Raw genomic sequence first — 18,794 nt, 5'->3', positions numbered from 1 at the left:
AAACATATAATGTTTTTAAGAAATAATAACGAATAATTATAAATAAATGGTTTTTACCTATTTTTTATCTCCTTCATTAGTCATGTATTAATTTTTAATATGAAATTGTTATAATTTTTATATTTACAATATTGACTTATTTTATTGAATATGCCTAATTTTTCTTCCTATTTGTACTGTTAAATGTGTTTTGTCAAAATTTCAGTACACACAATAATACAAAAATTGATATAAAAACTTATTTTAAATTTAAAAATCTAAACTTATAATCAAATATAAATTAAATCATTTTATAATAATATCCAACATGTACAACGTCAATTAAGAAAAAAAAATCCTAAAATTGCTAATATTATCAAATATTCCTTGCAAATTTTTTTATTGAGATAACTACTCACTAGTTTCTCTAATTTATATACAAACAGGATTGTTCATCAACACTTGTTTTGAAAAAAAATATTGAAATTTATTTTTAAAAAAATTATAGCCTAATTTCATTTTCTGACTTTCTTGATAAAAAACTCGTACTTGTTTTTTAAGTTACAATTCATCTTTTAACTTAAAAGTTACTTTTTAGTTAAAAACAAACTGAGCTAAACGTGCAAAAAAGTATTAGTACAGTACAATTTTAAGGATTTTTATCGTTTAAAATTATGTTTATGAATTAAAATTATAATTTAAAAACAGTTTGGTAACTAAAAAGTATTAAACTTAAAATAACTACTTATTTAAAAAAAAATAAAATTGACCTATTAAAATATATTTAAATTTTATCATATTATTAATAGGCATTTTATTCCTGAATGTTCTTTAGTTTGAAGAAGTAGAAGTGAAGCAAAACTAACATTTTCTTCTATCTTTCTTAAATCAAACTCAATTATTAAACTCTCTTATCTAATGTGATAAAATTAAACACAGAGAATTTATGTAAACTTAAAATAAGAATTTAAAAAAACAGTTATTAAAAAAAAAAAAAACTGATATATTAAAATATATTTAAATCTTATCCTATTGTTAATAAGCATTTAATTTGTGAACGTTCTTTAGTTCGAAGAAGCACAAGTGAATTTAAACTCGAATATTTGTTTTTCTTTTTTCAAATCAAATTCAATTACTAAACCTTCTTATCTAATTCGATAAAATTAAACCTAAAGATTTTACCTAACTTAATATATTAAAATAAAATTAACCTATTAGAATATATTTAAATCTTATCCGTTTTTTAATAAGCATTTTATTTATGAATATTTTTTAATTTGAATAAGCAAAACATTAACATTTTCTTTTTTTTATCTTTCTTAAATCAAACTCAATTATCTATTTTGATAAAAACTAAATATAGAAGTTCTCAAAACTTATTTGGGACCAAATATCCCTTATCAATTTTTTCGGAATTTTGTAGTTGTGTTTTTTTTTTTTTTTTTACAGAGTGTAGTACCTGAAAAAATACTTTTAACACTTAAGTTAGAAAATATATATTTAGTTGATTCAATATAGAATTTAAACAAACATTAGAAAGAATACCCTCTTATTTATACATTTCTATTAACCTTATGATATAAGAAGGATTAATGTAGGCCAATAATCGTTTAATTATACTTTACAACTCTTAATCATAATTAATATTGCTAACATATCTTTTAACCGTTTAATTATACTTTACAACTCTTAATTGTAATTAATATTGCTAACATATGTTTTAACGGGAAAGACCTCTAAGATGTTTCATCATTCGACCTCTACGTTTTCTGATAGAACACTAGAGATTCTACATAAACTTAAAATAAACATTTTAAAATAACTGCCTTTTAAAAAATATAAAATTAATGTATTAAAATAGATATAAAAAATGAAAATTATTCAGTTTTAATTTGAACGTTGGAGTTTAAAATTTGAACGTGCAGAGAATGGCAGAACCGTTAATTGAGGCGAAAAATTTGGGCATTTTTGTTGAAGCAAAGTCCAAAAACGAAAGAGTGGGACCCACTCTATGACTTCGCTTGACGAAATGTAGCACCACACTACAGCGGCGAAGAAAGCATTCTCTCTGTCCTCAATAGTAACAACCCCTCGAACTTCCCACACAACATTCCTTTCTGTCTTTGCTTTTCTTTGCAAACACTCTCACACTCTCGCTTCATCTCCCATTTCCATTTCCCTAGGGTTCTTCTTCCTTTCACCGCAAAACTCTTCTCTCCAGCTTCCATTTATCTGCGCTCTCTTCCTCCACGCCAACCACTGCGTTGTGCTTGGCGTTTCGTCTCAATGCATTGATTTTGCATGCAAGCGTTTCTTTCTATGCTCTGCACACATTGCTGTTTTTGGAGCTAGATCCGTCGGAGGATGTCGTCGAGGGCGGGGCCGTCGTCGGAGACGCAGGGACCGTCGCAGAGGCGGATCACGCGGACGCAAACCGCCGGGAACCTTGGCGAGGCGATATTTGACAGCGAGGTCGTGCCGTCGTCTCTTGTTGAGATTGCACCGATTCTTCGCGTTGCTAATGAGGTCGAGAAGACTCATCCTAGAGTCGCTTATCTCTGTAAGTTTGTTTCGTTCTGCACTTTCTCAACTCTTCGTTTTCCGCGTTGCCATGCCGAAACTTCCGTCTGTTCATGTACACCGAAATGCTTCATGTGGAGTTGTGGCTTTTTTTTCAGTGTTGTGCTGATTTGTTGCGTTGGTTATAATTGGAAATGTAGTGATGTGAGCTGCAGTATCCTTAGTGTCCACGTGTGTGCTCTTGCTTGGACGAAACTCTTTGCTTGCGTAGTGTCCGTTGCTCCGTTTCGTTCAGATATTGGGAGTGTTTGGAACAGCTTCTTTGAAATCGTAAAGATAGCTTACGACTTCCTTAAGTTCTTTTTAGCTGTAGGTCATTAGTTTGACCTCTTTTTAGCTTATTTCAGCAAGTTCGATGGTCGAATTTGTGACATAAGTCCACTTATAAGAATGGTTTATAGAATAAGTGCTTAGTTAAAGTAAATTGTTTAACCAAGCACACCCTTTGTGAAGTTATGTAAACCTTTTATTGGCTAACCCAGGTTTCCCAAGCTTCCGTTGGTGTTGAAGAGTTTACTACACACCTTAATTATTTTTTGATGGTTGAATGTATTTTTGTGTGGGGCATGTGTATTTTTTTATCGTAGGCCGATTTTATGCGTTTGAGAAAGCTCATAGGCTGGATCCTACTTCAAGTGGTCGTGGTGTTCGGCAATTCAAAACTGCCCTTCTTCAACGTTTGGAAAGAGTAAGCATGATGCAGTTATAATGTTTCTTTTTTAGTAGTTAAAAAGTTGTCCTGTTTTCTATTTTCAAATATTTGCACCACTAATGGTAAAAAGTAAGAACAAGAAAATAGAAAATGTATAACAGGAAATTAAGTGTCACTTTTGCAAATATTTCTGAAGAGGAGATGGAAACAAAAGTGAAACACATTTTCTAAAACCAAACAGACCATCGGTATTGAAAGAAAAAATGAATCAGCTCTTGGATATCATCTGAGTAGTAACTGAGTTATAACGAACACGTTTGCAGAAAATTAATAATTGGTTTCTTGCCTAGGATTTCAAGTGTATTCTTATGTATTTGGATTACTGAGCTTTGAGCTCAATACATTCTAGGTCTGACACTCTTAATGCTTCTGTTGTAGCTATTGGTTAGTGGTACTATGAAATTGAATTGAGAATGCATGACTCCTGGACATCTTATTTATGAACATTTCTCCCGTTGTTTAGAATGAACGACAATGATAGCCACTAACTAAATTTAAAAATGGTAACGCCCTTATATCAATTTAATTGATATATCTTTTAACACTTAGTTCCAATTTTAGGAAAATGATCCAACATTGAAAGGAAGAGTAAAGAAAAGTGATGCTCGCGAGATGCAGAGCTTCTATCAGCATTACTACAAAAAATATATCCAAGCCTTACAAAATGCTGCTGATAAAGCTGATCGGTATGTTGTCTACATAGTGTGCAGTGTGATATGTTCTTTGTCTATCTTGTGAGTTACAGTGAGTGTGTCCTCTTACTTTCAGTGCACAGCTTACCAAGGCATATCAGACTGCTAATGTTCTTTTTGAGGTTTTGAAGGCTGTTAACATTACACAATCTATGGAAGTTGATCGAGAGGTTATCTTTTTGTATCTCCTTTGATGTTATCGATAATTAAATAAGATGATTTTAATTGGAATTTCATTGTAATTTTAATTTCACTGTCACTTAAGATTAATGATTGATTCACCACTGTAACAGATTTTGGAGACTCAGGATAAAGTTGCCGAGAAAACAGAGATCTTAGTACCTTTCAATATTCTTCCTCTTGATCCTGATAGCGCAAATCAGGCAATAATGAGATTTCCTGAGGTATGATTTCTATCTCTTTGTGTACTCTTGTCATGTTCATATTCTGTACTTATAGTTTTAATGAAAATACTTGTTGATCACTCTTCACAGATCCAAGCGGCTGTATATGCTCTTCGTAACACAAGGGGTCTAGCCTGGCCAAAGGACTACAAGAAAAAAAAAGATGAAGACATTCTGGACTGGCTTGGCGTAATGTTTGGATTTCAGGTAAGTTTGAGTCTGGAACTTTTGACATCTTTAAGCATTCAAGTCTTGTATTAAATTTGAATTAGTTGAACAGAACATGATGTATTTGTTACTAACAACAGCAATTAAAATTGCTTGCCACTTCTTGTACAAAATACAGAAGCACAATTTAGCAAATCAGAGAGAGCATTTGATCTTATTGCTTGCAAATGTGCACATCAGACAATTTCCCAAGCCTGATCAACAGCCAAAGGTAGGTTTTACTTGAATATTTTATACAGGCCCCCTACCCCAATTTGTTTCAATATGGATCATTACGGTAATTCCCCATTTCAATTTTTTTCAAGTTTTTAGTTGTCATGTTTCTTCTGAAGCCTTTAATGTGTTTTAATTTAATAGTTTCATATAGAAGGTGGGTTCTCTATTCAATGTGGTCAATTTAATTATAAAGTTGAGTGCTACTTTAGACTTTAAATGTATGTAGACCTTTTTTTTTTTTGTTTCGAGGGGAGAGAGGGACAGAATAAGTAATTTAACACTTGGTTATTCCAATTTTTGTGTTAAAATTGGCTAAATGAAAGTTAATGGAAATTTCAAGATGCTCAGCAGATACTGTTTTTCTCCGTCATTGTTCCTGTTCTGAACAGTTATGGTTTACACGTTTCGATATTTCATTTTTATTATGATCACCCAGACAAATATTCATTCATTATTTTGTGTTAAAACCAGCTTTTGACTTGTATGTATTTTTTCCTTAGCTGGATGAGCGCGCACTGACAGAAGTGATGAAGAAACTTTTTAAGAATTACAAAAAGTGGTGCAAGTATTTGGGACGGAAGAGTAGCCTTTGGTGAGAGTTTCTGTTCTATTAATGTTTAAAGATTTTGCAACTGCTTTTTTATTAACTTGAACCACTATACTTACTTTTGGGGAGAAGAAACTTTTTTGAACTTGTTATATGTTGTAGTTTTTCTATATTTTTAAATCATTATTCATGCTCTTAACATTTATTTGACTTTCAAATTTGAACGCAGATTCTTATTTTGCAGCTTGTTTTAATTTTAACTCTTGTTATTTTGTTTCCCTCACAGTGTATGCTTATTTCAGTTTCTATCGTGACATATATTGCGGAATGTTGCAGGTTGCCGACCATACAGCAAGAAGTGCAGCAGCGTAAGCTACTATATATGGGTCTGTATCTTCTGATATGGGGTGAAGCTGCCAACCTAAGATTCATGCCAGAATGCCTTTGCTACATCTATCACCACGTGAGCTTTGTAACTTAATCCAATCTATGTTGTTTACAAAGATGTGCATTTATATATAAAAGATGTGTAAGTGACAAGTGAAATTATTCAGGGTAATGGAACATAATTTAAATTTAAACTAATTTTCTTGACTTTTTCAGTCACATGATCCCTGTTATCACCCCTTCTTCCTACTTGCTTGAATCTTCTTGTAGGCTTTCATTCCAAATATTATAACTGGATTAACCCCAGGGATTGTACTTGGCCCATTATCAGTTTCACTTATTGGGTAACTATTGTGTCAAATTTCCCCCTTCTATAGTTAGAAACAGTTTGAATTGGAGAGTCTATATATGTCAAGTCTAAGCCAAAACCTTTTTTAGAACCCTTACTAATTTGTTTTTTCACATTGCTTTCAACATGGAAAAGAAGTAGAAAAACGCTTGTGTTCATTGGTGTTCTAAACAGACTAGAGCCAAACTGAAAATAAGATTTAAAATAAACTCGTCTTAAAACAAATATTGTCATAGTTTTGATGTCGTTTTATTTCCTAGTGGTTTTATAGTTCTAGCATGCAACCTCGTGTAAGAGGAGCTGTTTACTCCTGAGGCCTGGATAATGCACAAATCCCAAAATCACAATGAATGTTCCTATCCCTAACAGATACATGTTCTGTGGTTTTTGCATGTGTTTACATTATCGGTATTAAGTGAATTTTTTCAAAGGGAACCAACTTTTGTTGATATTGACTTTTGGCATCATTTAATGGTGCTTGTTATAGATGGCTTTTGAATTGTACGGTATGCTTGCTGGTAATGTTAGTCCAATGACTGGAGAGAATGTCAAGCCTGCCTATGGAGGTGAAGAAGAGGCTTTCTTAAGGAAAGTTGTAACTCCAATATATGATGTGATTGCAAAGGTGCTTTATGCAATTCATTATTTTCTTCTTTTCATTCTTTTATGTTGTTTCTGTATGTAGCACACACACTAGTTATATTATGTACCAAAAAATTGATGATTTCTCTGCTCAATAGGAAGCTGAACGGAGCAAAAAGGGGAGGTCAAAGCATTCACAATGGAGGAACTATGATGATTTAAATGAATATTTCTGGTATAATTAATTGATTCTCACTTTTTATTTGTATCTGTTTTGGTATTAATTTTCAATGACAATTGTAGGTCAGTTGATTGTTTTCGGCTTGGTTGGCCAATGCGTGCTGATGCCGATTTTTTTTGCCTGCCAGTTGAGCAGCTAAATTTTGACAAATCTAATGTAAGCATTGATTATGTTCTCAGTTTATTTAAGTTTTATAAATTTAGTTCTTAGAAGAAAAAGTTGTTTCAAAGTTGAAAATTGATCTATAGATGACATGCATCATATATTTGATTGATTACTGGTTATGAAATACTTTTTTCTGTAAAGAGTCATTATATAATCAATGACTGCTTTGATTTTTTTCTGAAAATGGGAAGAAAATGTTCTCCATTTGATTATGATCCTGATTTGAATTGTTAAATGGGTGCTTTATTAATTCCCATTGCTGTAAACGAAGTACATTTGGATAGCTACTGCTGAAAACCTAAAACATGTTCCTGCCACTAGATTTTAAGCCTTGCTGTATACTTTAATCTACAGGATAACAAGCCAGTTAACAGGGACAAATGGGTTGGAAAAGTCAATTTTGTTGAGATAAGGTCATTTTGGCATATTTTCAGAAGTTTTGATCGCATGTGGGGTTTTTTTATTCTGTGCTTACAGGTAATAATTTGTCTGTTGTCCTTTGCAATCTATGTGTATGATTTTTTCCTTCATTCAATATCTAGCAAAATAAATCCATTTCTGAAAGAGCTAATTTATCTTAGGCTATGATTATTGTTGCTTGGAATGGAACTGGGGATCCAAGTGCAATCTTTGATGTGAATGTTTTCAAGAAGGTGCTTAGTGTGTTTATAACTGCTGCTATCTTGAAGCTTGGACAAGGTAGGTAATAGCAAATCTTACCAGCACATATATTGCTTGTGGATATTTCTCAATAGCCAGATTCATATTTTTGTACAAAATTTTAGGCTATATACTGTGGCTTCTATTCAAAAGCCCTTTGTTCTTCTATTTTAATGCTTGTCTGTTTAACATGCAACTGCTGACAGACATCAGAGGAAGATTTATTTAGTGATTTTTTTTGGTTTTTACTTGCTATTTGAAGGCCATTTTTGTACCCACGTTGTTTTAAACAATCTTGGCATTATGAAAGTGTAAGTCGCTTATGGTTATAATTTTTACTTTATGTTTACATGGGCAGCTATTCTGGATGTGATCCTCAGTTGGAAAGCACAATGGAGCATGTCTATGCATGTTAAGTTGAGATACATTCTAAAAGTTGTTTCAGCTGCAGCATGGGTGATTGTTCTATCAGTTAGTTATGCTTATACTTGGGAAAATCCTCCTGGATTTGCTCAAACGATACAAAGTTGGTTTGGAAGCAATTCAAATTCGCCTTCATTCTTTATTATGGCCGTTGTTGTATACCTGTCACCAAATATGCTAGCTGCCATGTTGTTTCTGTTCCCACTCATTCGCCGTTTTCTTGAGAGGTCAAACTATAGGATTGTGATGCTTATGATGTGGTGGTCACAGGTGGGTGATATGGCTACCCTTTTTTCTATGCATATTTTTTCGGCTGGTACACATTTAAATTGGCGATTTTGATACTTTGTAATTGGCAGCCTCGACTCTACGTTGGTAGGGGAATGCATGAGAGCACATTTTCCCTTTTCAAGTAAGAATCTAGTTTTAGATGTTCCTCTCAATTGTGAATAGTATTATTTTCCTTGGATCTAATCATAATGTATCATTGTTTATAATGTCAGGTACACAATGTTCTGGGTTCTCCTCATAATTACAAAGTTAGCTTTCAGTTACTATATAGAGGTGATGATTTCTTTTCATTCATGATTTGTGGATAACTCTAATCTTTCCGTCCTTTTCTTAACTCCCTTGATTGTAGAAATGAATGTATGATGCTTACTTTTTTGGTCTTAATCTTCAATATGTCTTGGTTCTTGTATTTTTGACGACCTACCTTTGTCAAATTGACTGTAGTTTAACTATATCTTCTATAATATTAATGTACTAATTTACAGAAAAAAGCAGCTTGTGTAGTCCCATTAAATGTGGACCACAATGTCTCAGTAGTGATCTTACATTATTTATTAGTTTAAAATAGAACCTCTGGTGGAACCTATGCAAACTATACTACAAAATGTCATCTGTTTATTTCAAAATATATCAATTTTACATTTTTTAACGATAGGTATCTTTGGCTCTTACTATAGATAAAACCTCTGGTGGAACCAACGAAAGCTATAATGAGTGTAAAAATCTCAACTTTTCAGTGGCATGAATTCTTTCCCCGTGGTAGGAAGCTGGAACTCTTTGGTGGTTTTTTGCATTATTACATTTTTTTTTCAAAATGGAATTATAATTTTTGTGCTTTGCAGCTCGAAAAAATCTTGGTGTTGTAGTTGCACTTTGGTCTCCAATTATTCTGGTATGTGTTTACAAGTATCTAATTTGGTGAGTGTTTCAAATTTCAATATATGTCATGCAGTGATTCAACATCTCTTTTTCCTTTTCAGGTATACTTTATGGATACCCAGATCTGGTATGCCATATTCTCTACGTTATTTGGTGGTATTTATGGGGCATTCCGTCGCCTCGGAGAGGTCAGTAGATTGTCCACTTCTAAATCCTTTTCTTAAAGGGTTGTTTTGGATTGTGTTGTTTATTTATTCACTCGGAATTTAGCTGTTTGAGTCTTGGGATATTGTTTCCTTGTTGAATATTCTAGTTTATATTTGCTTACGTCTCAAGTTTGCTTGTCTTGTTTAGTAGAACTGGTAAGTATGCTGTGCAGCCTTTTATGTTTACCTAAATTTAGGAAAGCATGATTTAAAAAAGATGTTTGAAATCAAAATGAGGAGATGCTCAAGTTGATTAGAAAGTTTTAAATTTTAAAGAGAGTTCAGAATGGAAGATGTAAACTTTCGAAGAAGAGTACAATAAGAAACCAAGCCATTTTCAAGTAAAAGTTTTAGGGATTTTAACTTTATGAATGGATTATTTATCTAAGAATTTGTATAGTCTCGAGATTGTTCCCTCATTTATGCTGAACTTATCTCTGGTTTTCTTGTTCTAACCTCGGAACTGTTTCATTGTTTACTGATGTTAGATAAGGACTCTGGGAATGCTTAGATCTCGTTTTGATTCGTTGCCTGGTGCCTTCAATGCCTGTTTGATCCCAGAGGAAAGGAGTGAGACGAGGAAAAAAGGATTAAAAGCCACTTTATCTCGCAGATTTGATCAGGTTAAATATTTTGATTTTTTAGATGATTGAAGATTTTAACATCATTTCATTAAATTTACTTTGGCTTAGTGATACAGATCCCAAATAACAAAGGTAAAGAAGCTGCAAGATTTGCACAACTATGGAATCAAATAATCACTAGTTTTAGAGAGGAAGATCTTATCAGTAATAGGTACTCTGGAGGATAGATTTGCATTTTTTGTTCTTCATCTTTTTGCTCTAGTAGACTACTGTGCTCTTCTAACAAGAGTGAATGAGGTGGTTATACTTGTACTACTCAGGGAAATGGATCTTTTACTTGTGCCGTACTGGGCTGATCGTGAGTTGGACCTTATACAGTGGCCACCATTTCTACTTGCTAGCAAGGTTTGTTTGTTGATTTTTTTTAAAAAAAAAAATCATGTAAAAGTCTGCTATTTTCCTGTCCATTTAACAATTATCTGTTTTATAGATTCCTATTGCATTGGATATGGCTAAGGACAGCAATGGAAAGGATCGAGAGTTGAGAAAAAGAATTAACACTGACCACTATATGTATTCTGCTATTAAGGAGTGCTATGCTTCTTTTAAGAGCATTGTTAAGTACTTGGTTCAAAGGGACCGTGAAAAACAGTAAGTCTCTCAAAGAAGTATCATGCAGTTACTTATGTTCTGGGTGATATTCCTTGTGGTATTCTTATGTAGATCTATATAATAACATATCATGGCTTTTGGAAATCGCTCCCATATAATTGACTTCTAAATGATTCTCTGTTTATCTAAACTTATTTTCTACTTTGTTGAATTTCAGGGTCATTGAATACATTTTCTCCGAGGTCGACAAACATATTGAAGCTGATGACCTTACAAGTGAATTCAGACTCAGTGCACTTCCTAGCCTCTATGAGCAATTTGTTAAGCTAATAAAATATTTGGTAATGTCGAGCACCATTGTCAAATTTGCATTTTAGTTTATAATTTTTAGCCTGTTAAATCTTATCCAGCTTTTCATTGATTACAGTTAGAGAATAAGCATGAAGACAGGGATCAAATTGTGCTTCTATTCCAAGATATGCTGGAGGTAGTGACTAGAGATATGATGATGGAGGATCATATATTCAGGTACCGATAATGGATCCCATTTCTCCCAACATTTTTAAAGGGCATCTTCCCAGTGAATATCATTGTATAATTTTTTTGAGTAGCTTGGTAGATTCAATCCACGGTGGATCTGGACATGAGGGAATGCTTCTTCTTGAGCAAGAATACCAGTTATTTGCATCTGAAGGGGCTATCAGGTTTCCAATTGAACCAGTTACTGAAGCTTGGACAGAGAAGGTTGGCACTCAATAAAGTATTATGCTGAGAATGTCATTAGTGAAGTACATCTGCCGATCTGCTTACATTTTCCTATATTTGTAGATTAAACGGCTTTACTTACTGCTTACAACAAAAGAATCAGCAATGGATGTACCATCTAACTTAGAAGCCAAAAGGCGCATTTCTTTTTTCTCTAATTCACTGTATATGGATATGCCTACAGCACCCAAAGTTCGCAATATGCTTTCATTCTCGTAAGCTTTCTTTTACTTTTGTTCCAAAATGTTATTTACAGTATTTGAGTGAATTCCTTTCAGTACAATATAACAATTCTATTGATTGAATGAAGATTCAAATATATTGCTTGCTTTCTCAGTACGAGAACTTAGGCCATAAGTTTGTTGGTGAAGCTTTTGAAAGATTTTAAATTTTTAAAGTGCTTATATGACAAGTTTTAGATGGTCAACTTTATGGAGCATTATAATATATTGCGATAGGCAAGAAAAAAACTGTTTGTTTGGTGGCCATAGGAAGCTTTCAGCAATAAAACAATTTTGGAAGGGGTGACCAAAAAAAGAAACAAAGATTCCACTACTAAAGAAGTCTGGTTGAAAGCTTAAGTAATTTGTTTCTCTAAGAACCTCAGCTTGAAATTTTGGCCCATGAAATATAAATTTTATTGAGACTCTCATCCCGTTAAACTCAAGAATTTTAACACAGATAACTATTTTTTATTAGAATATTCTGCTTTACAGACCAGATATGAATTATGCAAGGTTCAATTAGAATGAATTGGCACCATAACTGCCTCGTATTATGAATTTACAACTGTGATGTGTTTGACACAATAATATGATTATTCTAAAAATATATGGAGTATGATGTGTAAGGTACATATTGAGATATGTATCCTACAGATATTGATTAAGAAAATATAAATAAGATTAATTTATTGTAAAGAGGTGTTTTTATTTTATTTAAAATACCGAATTTATTTGAAGCTTGCTTCTTAGTGTGTCTTTAGTGCTGTATTACTGATGTCCTTGGAGCAATTTTTACTTTTTGCATTATGGACTTTGCAGGGTTTTAACACCGTACTACACCAAAGAGGTGTTTTTATTTTATTTAAAATACCGAATTTATTTGAAGCTTGCTTCTTAGTGTGTCTTTAGTGCTGTATTACTGATGTCCTTGGAGCAATTTTTACTTTTTGCATTATGGACTTTGCAGGGTTTTAACACCGTACTACACCGAAGAGGTTCTCTTTTCCTTGCACAATTTGGATTCACCCAATGAAGATGGTGTTTCTATACTCTTCTACTTGCAAAAGATATTTCCAGGTTTCCTTTCCTATAAATCACTATGTTGCATAAATGTGAAAATTCAAGGGATGAATATGAATGCATTTCTTGGCATTTTTTTGTTATTGATGCATACAGATGAATGGAACAACTTTCTTCAGCGAGTGAAGTGTTCCAGTGAAGAAGAACTTAAAGGAAATGAATCTGATGAGTTAGAGGAAGAACTTCGTCGCTGGGCATCATACCGTGGCCAAACATTGACCAGAACTGGTTCTCTCTTTCTCTCGCTCTCTCACAAACACAAACATTCACATATACTAACACATTGCTGTACAACTATGTCCTTTCCTCAAAATGACATTGCATTTAATTGAAGCATTCTCGTTGATGCAGTGAGAGGTATGATGTACTACAGAAAAGCTTTGGAGCTCCAGTCTTTTCTTGATATGGCCAAAGATGAAGGTGAGCTTTCCTTCTAAAATGATCAAATGATATTTTATTTGTTGCTTAGGATTTGGTTGTGAAATGATTTGTTCATGAAAATTGTTTCTAAAATTTATTTTTGTATTAATGTTACAAACATGCAGATTTGATGGAAGGCTACAAGGCCATAGAAAATTCAGATGATAACTCAAAGGGGGAAAGGTCATTGTGGACACAGTGTCAAGCCGTGGCTGATATGAAATTCTCCTATGTGGTGTCATGTCAACAATATGGGATTGACAAGCGATCTGGTGCTGCTTGTGCACAGGACATATTGAGGCTTATGACAACGTAAATGTCCAAGGTTAATAGTGCAGGCCTTGATGTTTAATTATACCTATTAATTGGTTCCTATGTTTTTATTTGGCAGATACCCTTCACTTCGAGTTGCCTATATTGATGAGGTAGAGGAGCCTAGCAAAGAGAGACCCAAAAAGATCAATAAGGTTTATTACTCTTGCTTGGTGAAGGCTATGCCAAAATCCAGTAGTCCTTCAGAGACAGAGCCTGTGCAATATTTAGACCAGGTATGCTAATCTTGATAAATAAAGCCTGTTCAATAAATTCTTTCATCATTTTTACTTCTAATAATTTGTTTTTTGATAGAAAATTTAGTTTTTTCAGTCATAAAAGTGGTCAAATACAACCATAGGAGGATGTAAAAAGGTCTATATACAACATGAAATGACAAAAACAAAATATGCAAGCAGGCTGTCAGTCTCTGCCTATATACACAGTGGCGGTTCTCAGGAAGCATTCACATGTCACATGGAGAACATCCAAACGACAAACTTGACTGCATAACTGCATACTGCTTTGCAAAGATGTTTATGCCTTAGATGTTCACATGGTGTAACACAAGTTTGTTTCTTTTTAAAAAGTATATAATTTTAAATACTGTTCACATAGATGCGGTTTAGCTCACCTAATGAAATATGATTATTGCTGTCGTTGCTATTTAACATCTTTTAGATATCTCCTTGATTATTGATTAACTTTAATCAGTTATAAGAGATCAGATGCATGGACACCCACCATCTTTCTCTAATCCTCCTCCTGAGCTAGTTTTTATGTAACTGTTAATGCCATGTCACACTTTTGCCATCTAACCTCCTTTTGTAGCTACTTAGTTCAGTTTATATTCAGATTTGAACATTTCTGTCTGAACATTTTAGTTGTGATTATAAACAATATTTCCTGTGATTCTTTTAACCACATAACATATGCAAAAATTATTCAAATCCAACTTACTCAAAGAATTGTATAATTTCAATATAGTAAGCAAATAGTTGTACATTCTCTTCCCCTCCACAATATTTCATTCATTATTCTTCTATTGCCGACTTGGTTCTTAGTCTCCATTTGATTGTCTTAATCAGGTCATATATAAAATAAAGCTTCCCGGACCAGCCATCTTGGGTGAGGGCAAACCTGAAAATCAGAACCATGCCATAATTTTCACACGTGGAGAAGGCTTGCAAACAATAGATATGAACCAGGTATGAGACTTGTGTGAGAAGCTCCAAACTGTTATCTCATTCTTTTGTGAAATTAAATTGTCTCTTTTTTAACAGGATAACTACATGGAAGAGGCTTTAAAAATGAGAAATTTATTGCAAGAATTCCTTAAGAAGCATGATGGGGTGAGATTCCCAAGTATTCTTGGTCTTAGGGAGCACATATTTACTGGAAGGTGAAAGCATCTTGTCCTTCTACTGCTAGGAAAAAAAGTGAACCTAAAGTTCGCAATGTATCCCTGACTTTTGTTTTGTACCCATGTTTCAGTGTTTCTTCTCTTGCATGGTTCATGTCAAATCAGGAGACCAGTTTTGTGACAATTGGTCAGAGATTGTTGGCTAATCCACTGAAGTGAGTTTCATTCTTTCTCTTTATTGTGTGTGTTGATTATTAAAATAAATACATGGCTGGTCCTGGTGAGATTTGAGTGCAGGACCTTGCTAAACGTCGTGTCTAATAACATGGGTCATCACTTAAACACAGATGCCTTGATCAATAGCCCTTGACTCATTGGAGAACTCTAATATAATTTGGCAACATAGTGCACAATATTTCTGTCTCTGTGTGTGTGTGTGTGTGTGTGAATAGGTTTGTTTGCTTCTATTTTCCAACCTTTGGTATATAATTATAGAATAAGTCCATTAAGTACGTAAATTGAAGATTGATGTAGCAGTATCTGATCAATTCCTTTAAATCTCTGGTCATAGTAAACCTCACATATAAATGTCTGGAAATCATTATATTTATAATGTTTGGTTTTGTCGAAATTGTAGGGTTTAAGATATATAATAGATAGAAAGAAAGAGGAAAAGGAGCTAATACTGATTAAATACTCTGAAATTGATATTAACTTGACACATAAAGCATTGTATTACAATATGGTGATAAATGTAAGTACGGGCTCTTATTTATACTAGTTTATTATATCATAATTAAAGGGACAAAAATTTATTGAGTGTATAGTATATACACAACTAATTTGTACCCTTATGTTATTGTAGTTGGATCACCCACAAGACATAAAGAAGTTCATTGATGAGTTTTTGGTTAGGTGATTTGCAAGATGAACTACACCAAATAAATAAATAAATTGACCAGTAGGGGAGACACATGAAATAGGGAAACTAGTGCAAAGAGATAACACTGTTAGTCTCTAAAGATATAATCAAAACACTAGTGCAAAGAGATAATGCTGTTAAGCTCTAAAGAGATAATCAAAATACCATTGGATACTTTTCATACATTCCAGTATATAAATCTCCATTTATGTGTGTTTTAGATCTCCATTTGTGGGGCTTCATATTGGTTTTATTTGATATTGCTTTTATTTACTCTGCTTGTGTAGGGTTCGCTTCCACTATGGTCATCCCGATATCTTTGATAGGCTTTTTCACCTCACAAGAGGGGGTGTTAGTAAAGCCTCCAAGGTTATCAATTTGAGTGAAGATATTTTTGCTGGTGAAGTGACTTCCACTTCTCCCCTTTCTTTTCCTTATGCTTGATTCACATCTTCATTTGATTATACTATGTTATTTGCAGGCTTCAACTCTACACTCCGTGAAGGAAATGTTACTCATCATGAATATATACAAGTTGGTAAAGGCAGAGATGTGGGTCTCAACCAGATTTCTATGTTTGAAGCAAAGATAGCTAATGGAAATGGAGAGCAAACATTGAGTCGGGATGTGTACCGACTTGGCCACCGCTTTGACTTCTTCAGAATGTTGTCGTGTTATTTCACCACAATTGGATTTTACTTCAGCACTCTTGTATGTTACCACCTGAATTAACTCTTGTATTGTTCTCATTTCACAGGCTTCTGAACATTTTTCTTTTCCTCTTTAAACTTTGGGCAGATAACTGTTCTCACTGTATATGTATTCCTCTATGGTCGCCTTTATCTTGTTCTTAGTGGACTTGAAGAAGGTTTGAGTACACAAAAAGCCATTCGAGACAATAAGCCTCTTCAAGTGGCTCTCGCCTCTCAGTCCTTTGTTCAAATTGGATTTTTGATGGCCTTGCCCATGTTGATGGAAATTGGCTTGGAAAGAGGCTTCCGAACTGCACTTAGTGAGTTCATATTAATGCAGTTGCAGCTAGCTCCAGTTTTCTTCACATTTTCGCTTGGGACAAAGACTCACTATTATGGAAGGACATTGCTTCATGGAGGTGCAAAATATAGACCTACTGGTCGAGGGTTTGTGGTTTTCCATGCTAAATTTGCTGACAACTATAGACTTTACTCCCGTAGCCACTTTGTCAAGGGTATTGAGCTAATGATTTTGCTTATTGTATACCAAATATTTGGTCACACGTATAGAAGTGGGGTTGCATATCTAATGATTACTATACCAATGTGGTTTATGGTTGGCACCTGGCTATATGCTCCCTTCTTGTTCAATCCATCTGGGTTTGAGTGGCAAAAGATTGTTGATGATTGGACTGATTGGAATAAATGGATTAGCATCCAAGGTGGTATAGGTGTAACACCTGAAAAAAGTTGGGAATCCTGGTGGGAGGAGGAACAAGAGCATCTCCAATATTCAGGAATCCGCGGAATCATTGCAGAGATATTGTTGTCTTCACGTTTTTTTATATATCAGTATGGTCTTGTTTATCACTTGACCTTTACGAAAAATACGAAAAGTGTTCTGGCAAGTCTTTCACCTGTGTTCCCTTTTTTCTCCAACTATTTATCCCTCTTTCATAATTTGGCATATTGAATCAAAATCCTTTTCTTTGTACAGGTCTATGGCATATCGTGGGTGGTGATCTTTCTGATATTATTTGTGATGAAGGTTAGTAGCAAGCTACTTTGTATCTTGGGCGAGTTAAAATTGTTCATGTGATTTATGACTTCTCAATATGAATATATTATGCCCCATTCATTATTATTACTCTTTGCTTGGTGGACGGTGTGGTTGGGTGGGTTATCTAACGTGAACTCGAAAGGCTTGTCCACTTTCTTGCCCAAATACGTAAACCAAGTTAGAATTCTTTATATGTCAAAAGGCTCAGTCTTGGGGTAAAAATTAATGTCTTCTTTCTGATTTTCTTTTTCTGTTTTGTCTCAGACAGTGTCAGTTGGGAGACGCAAATTCAGTGCAGAATTTCAACTTGTCTTCCGGCTAATCAAGGGGTTGATATTCTTAACTTTTGTCTCAGTTCTAGTCATCCTGATTGCACTTCCTCACATGACAATCCAGGATATTGTTGTTTGCATTCTTGCCTTTATGCCAACTGGTTGGGGAATGCTACAGGTGAATAGGCCCTATATTTTTTCTCCATACTAACGTCATTTTCTTTGAACTGTTATATGCTATATCCTCAACCATATATTGATGTCTGATTATGAGCCGAGAGAGTCTGAGCTCATTTACCGGTGAAAAAAGTTTGGACTTGTAAACTCTCGATGACATGAAAAATAATATGCATCAATTTAGCGAAGCACATTTATGCAATGATTCCTAGTGGTGTATACTATGGTTTTTGAATTCCCATTTTTCTTTTCTTGCAGATTGCGCAAGCACTAAGGCCTCTAGTTCGACGAGCAGGATTCTGGGAATCAGTAAAAACTCTTGCTCGTGGTTATGAGATAGTCATGGGTTTGCTTTTGTTCACTCCTGTTGCCTTCCTGGCTTGGTTTCCTTTTGTTTCAGAATTTCAGACCCGAATGTTGTTCAACCAAGCCTTCAGTCGAGGATTGCAAATTTCTCGTATTCTTGGAGGTCAAAGGAAGGGGCGCTCTTCTCGCAACAAGGAATAATTTAATTTGTCTACGCGAAAGCTTGATTATATGCTTCTCTACATTTCCTTTGATTGCAGAAACAGCTTCAGCAACGATTTTGTAACTAATTTAAGTAGCGTATGTTGTAAGTAGGAACGGGATACATCATAGGCTTTAATTTTATTATTTTGTACATGTTATTTCAATTTCAGAAACTGCACCAGGGAATGCAAAACTCAGTTCCATTTATTTAAGGTTATTTTCGTCCTTTTCAATGGCAAATTGGGTGCAGTTGGAATTGA

At 34.0% G+C, this 18,794-nt stretch overlaps 1 protein-coding gene across 1 annotated transcript; it reads left to right on the top strand.

The window, feature by feature from the left end:
* Window positions 1-2,049: 2,049 nt before the first annotated feature.
* LOC137827898 (callose synthase 3) lies at window positions 2,050-18,759 on the top strand. Its single transcript, XM_068634260.1, has 42 exons — window positions 2,050-2,539; window positions 3,147-3,247; window positions 3,833-3,957; window positions 4,040-4,133; window positions 4,257-4,367; window positions 4,458-4,574; window positions 4,714-4,806; window positions 5,312-5,403; window positions 5,695-5,821; window positions 6,582-6,719; window positions 6,835-6,911; window positions 6,980-7,073; window positions 7,437-7,559; window positions 7,664-7,781; window positions 8,101-8,435; window positions 8,525-8,577; window positions 8,669-8,729; window positions 9,134-9,215; window positions 9,299-9,348; window positions 9,437-9,523; window positions 10,030-10,164; window positions 10,242-10,336; window positions 10,446-10,530; window positions 10,616-10,776; window positions 10,955-11,078; window positions 11,165-11,265; window positions 11,349-11,481; window positions 11,566-11,717; window positions 12,694-12,803; window positions 12,903-13,034; window positions 13,158-13,226; window positions 13,352-13,538; window positions 13,618-13,774; window positions 14,627-14,746; window positions 14,822-14,940; window positions 15,033-15,116; window positions 16,111-16,223; window positions 16,305-16,534; window positions 16,622-17,419; window positions 17,513-17,563; window positions 17,840-18,025; window positions 18,283-18,759. The coding sequence occupies exons 1-42, from the start codon at window positions 2,344-2,346 to the stop codon at window positions 18,529-18,531; spliced, it is 5,865 nt and encodes a 1,954-aa protein (XP_068490361.1). The 5' UTR covers window positions 2,050-2,343; the 3' UTR covers window positions 18,532-18,759.
* The last annotated feature ends 35 nt before the right edge of the window (window positions 18,760-18,794 follow it).

Source organism: Phaseolus vulgaris, chromosome 7, assembly GCF_000499845.2.
Source record: "Phaseolus vulgaris cultivar G19833 chromosome 7, P. vulgaris v2.0, whole genome shotgun sequence".
Classification (NCBI taxonomy): domain Eukaryota; kingdom Viridiplantae; phylum Streptophyta; class Magnoliopsida; order Fabales; family Fabaceae; genus Phaseolus; species Phaseolus vulgaris.
The sequence above is the reverse complement of the archived record's forward strand: the minus strand, read 5'-3'. Positions and strand labels throughout refer to the sequence as shown.